Genomic DNA, 17557 nt, shown 5'->3' with positions numbered 1-17557 from the left:
CCTCTCATTGGACGCGAGTTCGTCCAAGTTCGTCTATAGGCTGCAGCAGTTGCCGCAGAGCAACCAATGAGCTCGCTAGCTAGCCCGCTCAAGGTCTGCAGTTGCTGCACTGCGTTGACAAATGATACAAAATTAAGGATAATTTTTTGGCTTCAATATCTCAGAAAAGATGAATCTTTCCGTAGCATAAGCTAGCTTACGCAATACTCGTTCCCTCATCTAGAGAGAACTGAGGTTACGTTAGGTAACCGATTCGTTTCTGTGTTTTGGATCAAATAAATCCAGTCTTGGTGAGCAGAAGAGACTTCTTTTAACGGTAGTGTAGGTCTAAAATTAAATAAAGTCTCTATGTAAAGAAAATATATAGTCAGATTACTTCTTTTAACTTAAAACTTAATTTGGATCATCAAGTCACCTCACATTGATTCTCTATCCCTCATTGATAGGCCCAGGGGAGGGTCTTTGTCTCTCATGTGTGAATTACAATACATATTCATGATCATTCATGCCTCCTCGCATATTACCTTTCAACACTAAAATTGTCTTACAAATGTTAAATTACTATATTGTTTTGAATGATTGAGTGATCAGGATGGTTTTCACATCATTTTGTAGCAAAAATTCTAGGCTACAAGATCCAGTTCTCAAAAGTCTTGAGGACAAATGTTTAGTATCTATTATATGACCTTATTTCAGTGACTTAAAATTTTAGTTTTTTCAAAAACATGCATAAACGTTATTTTCTAAAAAATACAAACCTGTACATACATGTTGCTCACATATTATTGTAGCCCAGTTTGTGCTGTTTACAGTGTAATCAGACTTCAGCCATTAATATGTTTTTAAGCAATGGAAAAAAGCACAAATGTCAAGGCATGTCAACTTTTCCAGGGCCCAAAATACCCTCAGACCACAGAGGGTTAAGGACAACAAAGTCAAGGTGGCCATCACAAAGCCCTGACCTCAGTCCAATTTTGTGGGCAGAACTGAATAAGCGTGTGCGAGCAAGGAGGCCTAAAAACCTAACTCCGTTACATCAGTTCTGTTTGGAGGAATGGGCCAAAATTCCAGCAACTAAATGTGATCAGCTCGTGGAAGGCTACCCAAAACGTAAGAACCAAGTTAAACTATTTAAAGGCAATGCTGCCAAATATTAACAAAGTGTATGTCAATTTCTGACCCACTGTGAATGTGATGAAAGATATAAAAGCTGAAATAAATCATTCTCTACTATTATTCTGACATTTCACATTCTTAAAATAAAGTAGTGACCCTAACTGACCTAAGACAGGGAATTGTTTCTACAATTAAATATCAGGAATTGTGAAAATTATTTTAAAATATTTTTGGCTAAGGTGTATGTAAACTTCTGACTTCAACAGTAGGTTGCATGTTCATTGCAATAGGCATTAAGTATCTTAAACTCCCATCCTCCACAAAATATATCTGCCAGTAGACTGACTATGTTACAATTTTATCACAAGTCACATCTGGGGTTGTTTTGTACATCAAATAGCATAAAGAGGTCCTCCATAAATTTATCACTGAAGCATCGTTGAGTGTGTGTGTGTGTGTGCAGAGATTCTTCTATTTATTGAGATAACAGCCTCCGTTAATCTATCATAGGAGAGAGCAAAACAGTCTCTGCGTCAGTGTAATGAGTCTGGGTGGACACATTACAAAGGATGCACCCTTCCCAACGGTAAATGCATTAATCGCAATAAAGAAAAAATTATGTGTTAAACTTTTCAAATTAATCGCATGCATTAATTCTGACAGATATATATACTCTGTAGCGTATATATTTGTGTCCCGATCCTGTTCCCCCTTTTTCTCCCCATCAGTTCTAGCCATCTCTCTACTCTTCTATTCTTGTCTCTACAGTAAAAGGTGGCATAAAGTCATCCTGCTTGTCCAAGAATCATATTCATTGGAAAATAGAGCATTTTTTGATTTCTTCATCATCAGGCTTTGCCTGAACCTTTCTAGTTCACTCCTGAAGTTCAACTTGGATTTTGTATGATCTACATTTGCTCTATGGACACTTTTAGGCTCATTTAGTGATCTGCTTATTTCTATTGGTTCATATTCTCATGCCCCAGGGGAGTCTGGTTTGCCATTTAAGTCAGACACTCCGTGGTTTCAGAGTGTGACTCACTGCCGATTCTCTCTTGGAGACTTGCAGATTATAGTGCTGTTGTTATGAAATTGTCTTTTCAATTTTTTTAGTCTTTCCAAGTTGACCATTTTTCCCCACTTGTTGATTTGCAAAAAATACAATAATATAGACCTATATATAAAAAAAAAAATGACCTTGGTCAGTGATTTAGATTGGTCTTTTTTTCTTGGACATATAAGTTCCAAAAGCTAGTGAGCTATGTAGAGCATTTCAAATAAGTCACTTATTAGTACTGCTCGTCTGATATGGGATTTTATTATGCCGATATAAAGTATATATAGTATAATTGAATGACAGCAAATGAGATGGTTATTTCATCGAATATTTACTCTGAATTCACTTCAATGGAAAACTTACAGTACATTTACTATTCATTGACAAGGCTGTCGACAGATTTTGGACTGATCAATATCACCCTTTTTTTTTTTTTAGGTTCCATTTAGGTAAGGATGCTGCCTTGTGTTTTTACGCATGCACTGTTTTGAAATGTTTTTCTATGTAAACATGCACAAAATATTTTTTTTCTCCAGCATATTGCAAAGGAGCGTACATTTTTAAAACCGCTTTCAAGTTAAAATGAACTTCAACTTTTAAAAACACGTCTTGAGAAACCTGCATTCTGCTCAATTCATTACGCTGCATCTAGCATTTTTTGGCGCAAGTACACGTTCGGTCTGAACAGCACCTTAGAAGGTTGCTGTCTATTGGCACTTTTCCACTGCAGGTTACAGTTTGACTTGACTCTGCTCCCATTACATTTCTGAGATTGCATTCTCTCTGCAGTTTAGTGCCGCCTCAACGTGGGTGGGATTATAGGCTGATTGTCATAGTTGAGCCGCCTCTACTGCCATGACGTTATCTTAAAGCGACACAAATATTACTTACCATAAACAATAACACGACCGCTAGCAGTTAGCTACTAGCTCATTGTGCTGCATAAAGCAGTTGTTGCTGGTGATTTTACACAAGTGTAACGGTTAAATTGGCCTGGTTTTAGAAGCAAGCAGTAGCTGGTCAACTAAATAAAGTGAAGCTTTCAAGCAGAATATAGAGTTAACGTAACAAAACGTAAATCCTCCATCGTAGACTCCATTAACGCCATGGCCGAGTCCAGGGCACTCTCCCTCCCATTGCCATAGATAGCATCCATTTGGTCAAACCACTTCCACTTTTCTGTTTGAACCACTCCGGCTGTTGCAGTCCTTGATGGTTCTGTAGTCACTTTTTACGTTTTTTTTTTTTTTTTTACTTTTCCCTACACTGTTGGTAGGTCCGGTGGTAGCCGTGTGCGGTCAAAAGCTGAGACACTTCCTGAAAGACTTTTTCGTTTCGCGTTATTTCGTTCGCCACTATCGAGAGGAACGTCTGCACCTCATTTGGCCTGGTTTTGTGCACAGCCATTTCTTTTTACAATTTGAAAGTCATGTAAACAAATGATACTGATATCGATGTACATAACTTTAAAAATAGCGGGTTAATGTCCTGTATCGCAAATCCAGTGACACCAGTAGTGGCGATTCTCTCTGACAGTCGGTGATCTGCAGGGTTTTGACATCACATTTAGTTAATACATGCTCGGCTCACTTGGAACCTCGACTGAGGTGGTACTAAAAAAAGTACCAGGTACTATCCACAGTGGAAAACCCCCAAAAAGCGAGCAGAGTCGAATCCAGTTGTATCGTGCAGTGGAAAAGCCCCATATGTTGTCAGTATACAGCAAGGTTGCTCACTAGGTTTTTCCAGGTTTTTTCATTAATATTTAAAAGGGATTCTAATTCTGTTTATTAATTTTATGCACCCAGAATCCACCTTAATTTCTCCTCAGATCTGCCTTGCCTTCAAGGCAGCCTCATTTGATTTTCAATCCATCTCTACAGGTTAATCTTCTCTCATTCTCCATCAGTTCTCAGGTACAGCGGAATCTCGCAGCCCTGCTCTCGCATGTCAAAACCAATCAACATCAACACACACACATGTTTTCCCATAGCTCTCTCTCCACCTCAGGGTCTGTCCCCAGGTACACCTTTCTGTCGCTATGGAGATGGCTAAGGCACCCAGTAGTAGCAAGATGCGTAATAGGTTATCTTTCTCCTTTTATTGTATGCCCTGCGGTTTCCGTCTTTGGGTCTCGCCAAACTCAAATTTTGCTCTCCAGGCAATCCGTCCCACGTCTGTCTGTTTGGCTTCATGCTTGTCATCAATTCTGATGTTCAAGCCATTCGGTGAATGTTTTTGGATGGAACTGGAACAACTGTGTTTATGTAAATTAGCATTTAGGTACAGAAAGATCAACTTTATCTGAAATAGGAGCACTATTATTATATCATTTGAGGTCTAATAACATTAAAAGAATAGTTAATCCAAAAATAAAATCTGTAAAACAAGAAAGTAGGAATTTTCAAATAATTGTTACACAGCTCTTGCCATACAACGAGAGTTCATTGTGACCATGTCTAGCTCCAAAAACACACTATAAAGGTAGTACATACAACACATATTCCAAGTGATAGTTTTATGTAAGGAACAGTAAAAAAAAAAAAAAAACATTATTTAAGAATAAAATGTAAGTTATGTTGTTAGAATTTTATTTTTGGGTGAACTATCCCATTAAAAGCGTTCTATATTGGCATAATGTTTTAGTAGTCGCAGGTCATTTCATTGTAGGCTTTTAACAGAATGTTATTTGTGCTTAAAAGCACTTGAAGGTCATTCAAACATCCTGTTGTTTGGTGCTTGCCGTTTGAGAGGGATGATAATGGAAATGAAAAGGACCATCAGGAGAGACAAGAGACCCCAGTCCTCGAGATTGGACTAGATATACACACACACCTCCCTTTTCATCTCCGCCTTTATTCATCCATCTCTATCTCTTTGTTAAGCCCACCCATATGAAGCCTTCCGCCAAGCTGTGCAAACGCAATTTGTTTCTCCTTCAAATTCATACCCCGCCACTCGTCGCCAGGCATTTTCATAATTAATGTGGTCCAGGCGAGGGAGCCCAGCTGTGGAAACCAAGGAACATATCGATTTAATGTTGCGTCTTGATTTAACAGCACAGCCTGTCTTGCACTGTTTTAATGAGCACATGCCACAGCCTGAAATAAAGCTAGAAGTTGTCCAGATCAGCTTTCCAAAACCTAACCACTATGAGAGTAGTCTCGCCAGACTGTTGGCATAAAGTCTTGCCCACTTTGCAGCTTATTCTGGCCAAGAACTGTATACTTGGACAGGAAGAGGCCATATCACCAACATATTAAGCGATTAACTACAGTTTGTGCTTAAAGGAATGTTCTGGGTTTAATAGTCAAGTTCAATCAAAAGAATTCCTGGCATAATGTACATCACAATGTTGGACACCGTGTCAGTGGAAAAGGAAAGGAACTGGTCTCTGATCTGGAAATGGGTGGCTAATAAAGGTTGTTTGTGAATGTTACTGGTTTGTTTGGCACTGCAGAGCTACAGAGAAGAGCTGGTGGAGGTGTCTGGGTCAGAGGTGAGGTGCAGCTCTACGACACACCATATGAGGAGCGGGTCCCGGGGCAGCCAGATCTGCCGGAGGAGGGTAGGGAGAGCAGTCTGCCGCAAGATGACGAGAGGCCAGCCGATGAATACGACCAGCCCTGGGAGTGGAAGAAGGAACATATCTCTAAGGCATTTGCAGGTAAGCAGATCCTCTGGAAAAAAAATTGAATCGTCTGCCAGCCAAAACTTGCTCCGCCTCTGAAACAGCTTAACATTTCTGATGACATCACCGAGCACTCTTATTTTTTTAACCTCTTCTGACTTCTAATGTCAAAATATGGAATTAAACTGGGTTGTTACTGCCATTTTATATTGACTTTTAACTATAGATTGTGATGTGTATTGGGTTTATCTTTGTTTTACTTTTAGAGATGTTTGTTTTTCATTGGTATAGGTCATTAACGTCTTGGGTTTTTGGGGATGGAGGTGGAATACTCCATACTGATCTTAATGCATCTGTTAAAGCTGTGCGCTTGTGTTTGTGAACTTGCAGACAGTAGATGAGAGCACTGCCACAAGGCCAATCCTGTTTAATTGAGCTGTATCTCTGAGTTAGGGGTCAAGGTGACACTGAAATTAATCACCCCTCTCCCGTGCCCACCAGCACACACTCCCTCCAACACAAACATACACACACTTTTCCATTAATTAAGGCTTCTCTCAGCATGTTTGATCTTTGTTCCAGCAGAGTTAACAGTCAGCAGCATTGCAGTACCATGCAATGCACAGCACTAAACACCATCGAAATTGCATTCGTTTTAGCCATACACATTTTTAACTGAGAGAGAGAAGGCAAGTTAACAGGGTCAGTGCAGCAGACACCACCTTTTGTAGGGCTCTCAACAAACATGCCCATCTGGTATTAAGATGTGTTTTTGATGACAAGTGAAAAGCATTGCCATTTCTATCTGGTCGTAATATGCGTCTATTTTGACCATTTTTTTCTCACATTTCATGACGACATACATCAGTCTCTTTGGTAGTGTATTACTGCATGATAGTAAAGCACAAGTTTTCATTTGTAAAAGAACAAAAAGCAAGCGCGACACATGGCGCACTTTCTCCAAGTCATACTTGAATTTATCTAAGCGCAAACATGACGTTTAGAGCAGAATTCTCAGTTATTTTCCCTTGTCCGCCCGTAATCATCTGAACAAGCGGCTGCAGGAGGCCGGGGAGCCACCTGCGGATACAAATAGTCCAGGCTACGCTAAAATATGTTCAGAAACTTATGTTAACTTTTAGCTACATTACAGCTTGACTTGTGCCTTCCTGTTATTGTACATTTCTAATAAAAATGTGCTTACGACTCGAGGAGATAACATAGTAGTTGATGATTATTCCATCCGATCGGTTTACTTACAAAACAACACTCAGACCGTCACTCATAATTATCCCTTCAGGTGTCAAACTACTATGTGCATTACCATGGCAACCTATAGGACCCCAGGGACAGCCTAGCTGGCTACGTAATGCCAGATGACATGCAGCTACGTTGCTGTTTTTAAATATACATGTACTGTAACTAGCTGAAACCCATTACATTGTATCGAATGTAGATCTATCTAATGAATACTGTAAAATCCAATGGGTAGGAGAGTGGAAATTCTGTCCCACCCATGGGGGTGTTATGTAATTACGTCACAACAACTAATGGGCTCGACTTGTTGACTATTAAAAGACAGTAGTCCTGCAACCTCTAGCATTTACATTATGAGCCCAATGTGGTCATGTGCATTTTTCAACTACATTAAACCACCTCCAAATGTGATTGAAATGGACAAATCTTAAAATATTTTGGATCCTGTTTACAGATGTCTTTAGTTTCCACCTGGTTTATATTGTGTGATGGTAGAAATTGGTGCAAGTGTCAGTACCATTGTCAACTGGTAGAAATGTAGCTGTGCCATTTGTAACACACTTTACATTATTTACACATGAGTGTAATGAAAAAACATTAAGTAATGTAAAAAAACCCAGTGCAGGACATGACCCAAACAAAACAAGAAAACACGAAGCTGAGTTAAAGGTTTAGTTCACCCCATAATTTACCCTCATCCATCCTAGGTATATATGACTTTCTTCTTTCAGCCAAACACAATCGGAGTTATATAAAAAAATATCCTGGCTCTTCCAAGCTTTATAATGGGAGTATATGCTACCTTAGATTTTGAAACCCAAAAAAGCGCTTCCATCCATCAAAAAAGTGATCCATACAGCTCCAGGGGATTAATAAAGGCCTTCTGAAGTGAAGCGATGCATTTTTGGAAGTTCGTCACTTCTCACTAGAGCTTATGTTACGCCTACGTCATACAACGGAACTCAACTCTCTCGTGAATGTGCGGACGGCCGTACCGGAAGCCAGTGATTATAGATTATAAAGTTATAAATATCGATATTTTTCATACAAAAACACATCGCTTCACTTCAGAAGGCCTTTTTTAACCCCCTGGAGCCGTATGGATTACTTTTTTGATGGATGGAAGCGCTTTTTTGGCTTCAAAATCTAAGGTACCATATACTCCCATTATAAAGCTTGGAAGAGCCAGGATATTTTTTTATATAACTGTGATTGTGTTTGGCTGTAAGAAGAAAGTAATATACACCTAGGATGGCTTGAGGGTGAGTAAATTATGGGATAATTTTCATTTTTGGGTGAACTAACCCTTTAAGACATTTATGGTTGCCAAGCAACATCGCAACTTGCATCATTAAAATAGTTCCCACAAAAATTCTCAATATTTACTCACCATTATGCTGTCTCAAACTCAAATACCTTTGTCTTCTGTGGCAGGATGTTTAAAAAAAAAAAACTCTTTTACTGTAATTTGGTCATACCCCTGAATGATATGACTGTTGGAGGAATTTGTTAATGACCAATCACCAACAAGCTAGACTGTGATGTGTGTGGGTGTATACGCATTGAGTGTGTGTGTGTTTTTCCCTCATGCGACTGAAGAGATTTGTGTGCAGTGCTTGTGAATCGTGAGAAGGGGGGTTAGCCTTGCGAGTGGAGGGCCGCAATCAGTCACACGCTGACACCTTTGCTCTCCTTCTAGCTCCCTCTCTCTGTCACTCTCTCTCTCTCTCTCTCTCTCTCTCTCTCTCTCTCGCACTTTTAGCTCTGACAGGTTTGTCCTCCTGCAGTGCTGACACACTCAGGCTGATAAACCATGGTGGGGGTTTAGGGGCATCTCGATCTGCCATCCCCCTCCTCTTCCACACCTCCATCCCTCACCTTCGTCTCCCCCTCTGCCCCTCCAGCAGTGGTGATTACCAAACTCAGGACAAAAAAGAGTGAAAGAGGCAACTTGGCTTAAGGGGATAGAGACCGAAGGACACATTAAAGCATCGTTAGCACGTATATAACTCATTCCACATTTTGGAAATTTGTGGGCTGTTATTGGGCAGTTTCAAATACCTTGGCCTATTAAGTGTTTTTTAAAGGGATAGTTCCCCCAAAAATGAAAATTCTCTCATCATTTACTCACCCTCATTCCATCCCATGTATATGAATTTCTTTCTTCTGCAGAGCACAAACAAAGATTTTTGTAGCTCTGTAGGTCCATACCATAACAAAAAGTAATCCAAAAGAATCCAGTGGCTTAATCAATGTCTTCTGAAGCGATCCTGTTGGTTTTGGGTCAGAACATACCAAAATATTATTTATTTTTCACTGTACATCTTACCTTTGCAGTCTTTAGGCACGATCATGATTTCAAGCTTGATTACACTTCCTAGTGTTTGACACTAGTGTTTTGTGTTCAGCAGAATGAAGTCATATATATCTTAGATGACATGAGGGTGAGTAGATGAAAATTTTCATTTGAGTGAACTATCCCTTTAAGGACATAATGATGATATTGTCATTGGTCTTTTGAAATAATAGCTTAGTTTACTATGTAGACGTAACTAACATTGTAGAATAACTATCAGTACATTTACATTAGCAGTTATAATTGAGCAACAGCAAGTTTTTGTGTAGTCAAGCTACAAATTTCATCTGCTTGTCCGAGTATACATGACACAATGTGTAATCGAATATTTGAAGGAAGGACATCAGCTGAGCAAGTGTCGTTTTATAAGTCAGGCATCACCTCTGTCTTTCAGTGCAGACACAAAACGGCAAGTCCAATTGCTGTCCGATTAATGTGTATACATGCTGGATGAATCAGAGCTATGAGTACATCTAGGTATGTTTGTCTGACTTTGTAAAAATCAGACTGGTAAGATTTCAGTGGGACTAACACCTTTACATGACAATTTAAAAATCAAAATTATTGTTTTAGTCTGACTTAAATCAAACTTTAAAGTGCATGTAAACATACCAAATGCGTAATCAAATATTCAATGAAAGGACGTTATTGAATGCGTAATCAAACATTTGAAATCGATTTATTAACTTAAAATTTCAAAACAATTGGACGGATATGATTTCTGTTGGTCTAAAAAATATAAGAGTTATTGTTATAGTTTGACTGAATTCAAACTTTTAAAGTGCATGTAAACATACCGAATGCATAATAGAATATTTGAAATCGATTTTTGAACTGAAACTTTTGAATTATATTTCAGCTTACATTACAACCGACTTTGCAAAAATCAAACTGGTATGATTTCATTAGACTAGCACATTTACATTATATTGAAAAATTATTGTGATAACATGACTAAATTTTAACTTTTAAAGTGCGTCTAAACCTACTGATTGTGTCCTATCTAAACATGAAGTGACAACATTACAACGAGTAATTTGTCTGTCCAAAAAAATTGAAAATACTGTTCACCACCACAGTCACTGCCAGTTCTCTGTATTCAAAAACGTAGGCGTTGCGACTTATTTCACTCATGTTAGCCAATCATAACAGAGGTCATTCACATAAGTCTTTAAGGTACAGTAGGAACCTGATTATTTTTCAGGTCTGAGTGGGAGGGTGCTTTTGGTGCAAGAAACCTTGAAGAACATTTAAAAGTGGACTTCAGGGGAAAAATGCTACAAAAGTGTGAAATATGGCCCTTTAAAATGACTCCCTTTGTAAAACAAGCTGCATGTGAATGGAGAAGTCTATTACCGTGAGCGCTCCGTGTAATGCCATTTAAAAAATGTCCTGAAGTCCTTTGCTTGTGTTGACATGCCTTCACAACAGATGGTTTCATTTTATTTGCATCTCAGCTCGGTTTTCTATTCTCGGTCCAGTTGTTAAAAGTGTGTGATGGGAGCTGTAAAATCTCCCAAGTCCACGAGTCTTAATTAGGCCATTGCAAAGCTGTCACTATCTACTCAATTATGGCAATCACTTTAGCCACACGGCCGCACGGCACATCCCTCAAGCGCCTCTGCACTCATTACCACGCTAATCAACCACAGAGATGCATTCAACAGCACGCCACAGACTGTAGATCAAAGAGTCACAACGGTAGAAAATGTGTACTGGTGTGGCTGTACTTATATGGGTAGGTATTTGTCATTTTGTCTATTAAAGTTGCAATATGTAACAATTTTCATGTAATATTCACCTTTTATTTCCCAATGTGTGAATGGCTTGTATTGCAACTTAAAAAAAAAAAATGAGCCCTTCCCGGATGTCCTAGGTTGCCTTTTAAAGCTTGTAGACTGATTTTCATGCAAAGGGAGCGGGTCGCTTTTGCTGGGAAAATCCAAAAGATGTGACGTTTATGCACGCTCCCGAGAGCCTTGCCTCAGTGCTTCCACTATTCAACAGCGACAACAAACTGCAACACTATGTTATGTTAGCTTAGAGATGCAATCCAGCAAATGTCCGGCTCCCAACACAACACCGACTCCTACACAAACTCTGAGTAAGCCAAAAAAAATAAAATAAACATTGATCTACTGAATCCAGTCTGGCTAAGCGGGAACGTGATCGTGGTCGAGCGAAAACTAGAGTAAACATCGGCAGGGCATTTGATTCCTGGAGGGACCATCATTTGGTTTTGATTCAGAAAATATATACATTTATTATTATAAAACAATATATCAAAATGACAGTTGTAATGAATCACATCAATACTGAATTGTGTCAAAATATTTATAATGTATAGTCTATTTTATAAACCGCTATTGTCATCATCCACCAAATTTAGCTAACGCCGACATAGGCTATCGTATAAATGCAGTCAATGTATCATGCAAAGAAAAGTGATTACTTCAAACTACAGTCTCGCATAGTCAGACCTATATCCACACTTTGTTTCAGCCCTGTTCCACCACTGGAGAGTCAAATATAATATACAGTCTCAAAGTTTCTAGTAAAATAATCATAACTGTAATTTTAATTATGCCACCTTATCTGTCAGCATGATGTTGGTGAATCACGTTCAGTCTTTTGTACGTTACGTCATTGTTTTGGTCGATGCGGCCACAGGTGTCATTATTAACAAGGGTGTCTGAATCTTACATACTGCACCTTTAAGGAGCTTGATTATTCTGTATGTGTTAAGTTAGTGTTTGACTTTTTAAAATGGCATATTATGGAATCCTCGACTAACATTATAAGTAGCGGTCGACCAATTATGGGTTTTTCAATGGCCGATACCGATATCTAGAGAGCAGGCTGGCCGATTGCTGATATAAATGCTGATATACATAATACAACTTAACAACACCAAATAAGATGTACACAAAATTTCTAAAATGAAATAAACACTTATTTTATACAATATTTAGTCAAATTTGCAAAAACTTGAAGAGAACAAACCTTGAAAACAGGTTTTGTTGACCATTTATTGATGCATCTATTGATAGATTTTGGAACTGACACAAGGGAAAGTTAACACTTTCGGGAAAAAAATTGAATTTTTTCGGAAAAACTAACATTGTTATAGGCCAATGCCAATAATGGCCAAATACTGGCCAATATATCGGTCTATCACTATAAGTAAACATATGGGAATTTTTTTTAATGAAAAGTCTATAATTTGTCAATTTTAAAGACCCATATTTTGGAGGGCATTGGCCCAAACTGAAGTGCTGTTGAGTCAATTTTCCCCCCTTGTGGGAAGAATTTGGTCTGACTAGAAGGCCTGCTAAGGGAACATGGTGTGTCTGTGTGTGTGTTTGTGTGTGTACTTCTCATGTCCTGGTCTGTTAAGTCACTGTAAGCAAGCCCAAGGGAAGCTAGAATGGCTCCTATATCAATTTATTTTCCTCTTTTTCTCTCTGTGACAGTAATGAAAGACATGTCCTGAGTAATTCTGTCTCTCACAAATACACTGAGGCACAAGAGAGCGAAAGAGATGGGGGTGGTGGTGGGAATATCATCTCACTTAGGAGGAGAAATGAAAGCGAGAGAGGGTGGTAAGTGGTTTACAGAAGATAAAAAGCTTAGACAGTGGAGCGGAAAAGGATGAATGCAATGAGTGAAGAGAAATGGTATTTGCTTGGTATTGTTTTTCAGTAATTTATGTGAGCAATATGTGAAAGGAAAATGGCACATTAGCTTAATTTGCTGTTGTGACTAGTGCTGGGAGATACAGCCAAATAAATATCTGTATTATTCAGCTTTTTGAGAATATTACATATTCTATATATTATTCTGATATGACTTAAAGGAATAGTCAGGGTTTAATACAAGTTAAGCTCAATCAACAGCATATAACTGATAAAAGTTGATTGAGTGTATTATTATTTTATAATAAGTGTATTATTGTGCTGTTTGTTTACATTTTAGTATGGAATCAATACAAATTGTTAATGACAAAAAATGCATATATATACAATTTGGGCTGAAAAGTCTGAATCGCCATTTTTGCAGCAGATAACTGTTTTAGGCGGATAAACTTTTAGGGTGTGTCTCAATCAGCTCCCTTTGTTGTGAATCAGTATATGGTGAACATTAATTCGGGCACTAGCAAGGGTGTTCATCCACTAAGCATTGGATCACTTATGGCTCAATTACCTTTGACATGATAACGAGCTTGCGCATTAAAGCACAGCTGATATTAATCAACAACATCACTGTATAAATGAAGTATAAGTATTATTATTAAAGATAAATTACATTAAAGCAGTGTTTTTTTACTTTTCTCAATCAAATCTAAAAACTAAAATGTATTTTTCATGGTCATTATGGATAAAATACATTACAAACAACATCCCTTTTAAAGAGAAAATAAGGCTTTGACTTCAATAGTTTTACTCCTGTGCTCGTCTTCTAACAAATGTTTAGGGAGTGATTGTTCATTCAGTGTACTGGAACGATTTTGCAATTGAGGCAGCCCTAGAAATGGCTTACCCCCCTTATCAGTACTCTAACTATTGAACTAGGGAGCTGATTGAGACGCACCACTAGTTTTTTGTCACCGTTAAGACGCCATGGCAACAAAGTTGTAAAATTGGATATAACTTTACACAGACGAGGTTAGCAAGCAATTTTATCACACTAAAATCATGAATATTGTTGACATTGTTTGTCTTGTGGCTTTACTTTTGAAACATTGTGTATTTTAACGTTTATAGATTGGCCTCATTCACTTTCATTTTAAGTGCCTCACTAGCCAGATTAGAAGAGTTGAAATTATTCTTTGTGGTAATCAACATTATTCCATAGATGTGGTTGATTTGAGCTTTACTTGAATTGAACCCCAAATATTTATTTGTTATTGTATTTTTTTAAATCGAAGGAACCATCATTTCAACCAAACAGTAATTGTAGCCAGTCAGATTCAAAAGGTTTATAGCAAGAAGTAAAATGCAGTAAAAATCTAGTTTAAAATAATCTAAATATTTTTCACGAAATAAACGCAAGGAAGAATATTTAAGTATTATGATCTATTGGACCAGTTTAACAATACATAGTTATAAAGAGCTAGTATTTATACTGGCATACTTTTTACATTTTAGCATATGAAAAATGTCACGCAGAGTCTTAAATCAAAATTCAAGTGATGACTCAAACAGTGTTGGGGAAGCTGCTTTGAAACAGTTGCTTTCCTAACTACAAGCTACTGCTAACTAAAAGTAGTTAAACTACACTGAAGTTACTCTTCTAAATCATAAAAATGTAGTTAGCTACACTACAGGCTTCTTACATAAAGTAGGTAACTACATTGTAGCTATTTAAAGATGAAAATATTTTGGGATATATAACATTTGGAAGATATTATTTAATTCTGCAATCAGAAGTTCTGTATGGTTCTATAAGGATACTAAACCATGGTTAATTTAATCAAAGCCATGATTTCTGCCAAAAATTTATTTTTCATTTAACTGAATCGAAATATAGTGAAAAAACAGCAGCAATAAACAAAAAAATTTGAAGGCAAGTCCATTTAAGGCTCCACAGGGCTCAAGTGAATCATTGTATAATTTATGTGAGCTAATTTGTTTGCATGAGTGTCTGAAATAACCGATTCGCTAAAAGCTAAATTTAAGGGAATAGTTTATTTTATCTGGCTCATTTATGTGAACTGTCCAAAAGAACTGATTCACTAAAATGATTCGGTTTATCCAATGCTAAATGAGAGCGTTTGTGATGCTTTATGGCTACTCATTGGAAAATATAGCTTGTTACTGGAAAAGATACACTATTGTCAAAATAGCTGAACTACTGTTATGCTAATTAAATATGTAGCTACTAAGTTAGTAGTTTTACTACATTTGGTAGTCATTAAAACTACTCCCCAATGCTGGAAGCAAATGAATCACTGAATCAGAGTTTTTGGTTTATTGAAATGGAAAATTTGAACTGCTTCACAGAATTGAGTCAAAGCGTAAGGCCGTTTTTGGTACTGAAGTTAATATATCTGTCTTAACACTTTTATACTTGCAAGTTTCGTTACAAGGAAGGGTCATGAAACTACTGTAGTTTAATGATACTTTTTCTTTTTCTTTTTTTAAAACAAGGCCATATATACAATGCATTATAATCATTACGATATTTACTGTATTTCTTTGATATATTTGTGATGTTTTGCTGGCAATATAAAAAATTATTTGATATATCAACCAGCACTATTTGTGACCAAAATAATGGTCTTTTGTGTGGCCTCTCTCAAGACGGCTCCATACAGTAATTTTCACAAATCTTCAAGATTAGCAATTAAATCTAAAAAATTTGTTATTTGAGTCCTGATACCAAGAGCAATTTACTCTAGATGAGATTTTACACTGCACATAAATTAAGAGCATTAAAAGTTTGGTCGCACCCTCTATAATAACATCTATCGTTTAAATCGAGACTTAATCACAGTCTTCCAGAGATGTAATATGGTTTCTCTTTTTATTAGATACTCAAATGAGACTTTGATTATTCCAGATGGGTGTTTGCACTTAGAGTAATCTGCCGTCTCGGCACATTTCTGGCAAGAGCCACATTTCTCTTTATCTATGTGCTTTTGTGGTAATGATATATGAATGGTGTGGCCATCTGTCCCAGCGTGATGTATTGTAGCCTAGCGATGACCTTTGTGTTGAGTAGCTCCCTCTCTTCAGTGTGGGTTTTGTGCAGGACTGCGGCTAACAGGCACTGATGCGCTGCCCTTTGTCAGCCCTACGGGCTTTGACAGGCATGCTGGGACCACAGGAATGATGGGATGGTTAATGCATAGTATTAGAGTCATTCAGTGATGGGCTGAGGAGGTCGTGGCCTAGAGTAGATGGTTGTGCACCTGTGGGTCTACAGATTGATTAATAGAGGTTGACGATATTGGAAGGTGGTGGAATATGCTGATGACAGATTAATCGGCCAATAGTTTTTAATGTTTTCTTCCTAAGAATTGTTTTTTTGTCTTTCCTTACTGTGATGGGCACAGTAAGGCTTCAAGACTCCAAATTTATTGAAATCTCAGATGATCTGCATTGTGCAACCCCAAATCCCATTAATAACCTGAAAAAAATCTGATTTGGTACATAGGACTTATAACCAAAAATAATACCAAAATACAACAGGGACTCTTATTTTGAAATGTCTGGTTTCTGCTGTTGTAGCCCATGATCCGCCTCAAGGTTTGACGTGTTGTGGATTCTGAGATGCTATTCTGCTCACTACAATTGTATAGAGTGGTTATCTGAGTTACCGCAGACTCCGTTTGAACCAGTCTGGCCATTCTCCGCTGACATTTTTCCATCAAGGCTTTTTTTTGTTCACAGAATACTGCTCACTGGATGTTTTGTTTGTTTTTGGGACCATTCTAAGGAAACTCCTAGAGATGGTTGTGCATGAAAATCCCAGGAAATCAGCATGTTATATATCATATATTATTATTAGTGTAGGAAATAATGTTATTTAATTGCATTATTAGTTTTTCTTTTCTTTTTGGCAAAACACTTATTAAATTGAGTTGGTTTATTGAGAATTACACTGGATTATTTGTGAAATCATAAAAATTATTGGGAGAATTAGCTGGATTATTTACAGGGTTATTCGGGTTTGAAGGAGGATTAGCAGGGCCATGCTATGATCCGATCCAGGCCGTTCTTGCTCTCCAGTTAGGACCATTGTACCGTGCCAGGCATCAATAATGCACAGGAAGTGGGGTGAAAGAGTCTGCGACATTCTGTCTTCAATAATTCACCAGTCAGTGGGGAGACGTATGGACCCGCCTGTTTCTTTTTCTAAACATCACCCTGTGGTGTTCCTTTGGAGAGGGGGCGATGAAGGGGGTGGAGGTGTCGGGTGGTGGTCTGTTGATAAAGATGTCACACAGCTCCCCCTTGGCCTATTTTTCACCTTGTAATCCTGTTTGAGTGTGCAACAGTGATTGTATGCGTTAAAAAGGGCCCCTCGTAACTGTGAATGTGTATCTGTGTTGGAAATTAGAGTTATGGGATTGTGATAGGGATCAATTAGTATGGATTTTCCGGCGATAGCAATAATCCCTATATTATTTGACCAG

At 37.9% G+C, this 17557-nt stretch overlaps 1 protein-coding gene across 2 annotated transcripts in view; it reads left to right on the top strand.

The window, feature by feature from the left end:
• The window catches only part of LOC127641300 (SH2 domain-containing adapter protein F-like), a 45365-nt gene that overhangs the window by 16203 nt on the left and 11605 nt on the right, over positions 1-17557 (top strand). For both annotated transcript variants that reach the window (XM_052124210.1, XM_052124209.1), the window contains one exon: positions 5634-5840. In XM_052124210.1, coding sequence (XP_051980170.1) covers positions 5634-5840 — 207 coding nt within the window. The remainder of the gene's footprint in view (positions 1-5633; positions 5841-17557) is intronic.

The sequence above is a fragment of the Xyrauchen texanus genome, chromosome 50, assembly GCF_025860055.1.
Source record: "Xyrauchen texanus isolate HMW12.3.18 chromosome 50, RBS_HiC_50CHRs, whole genome shotgun sequence".
NCBI lineage: Eukaryota > Metazoa > Chordata > Actinopteri > Cypriniformes > Catostomidae > Xyrauchen > Xyrauchen texanus.
The sequence above is the reverse complement of the archived record's forward strand: the minus strand, read 5'-3'. Positions and strand labels throughout refer to the sequence as shown.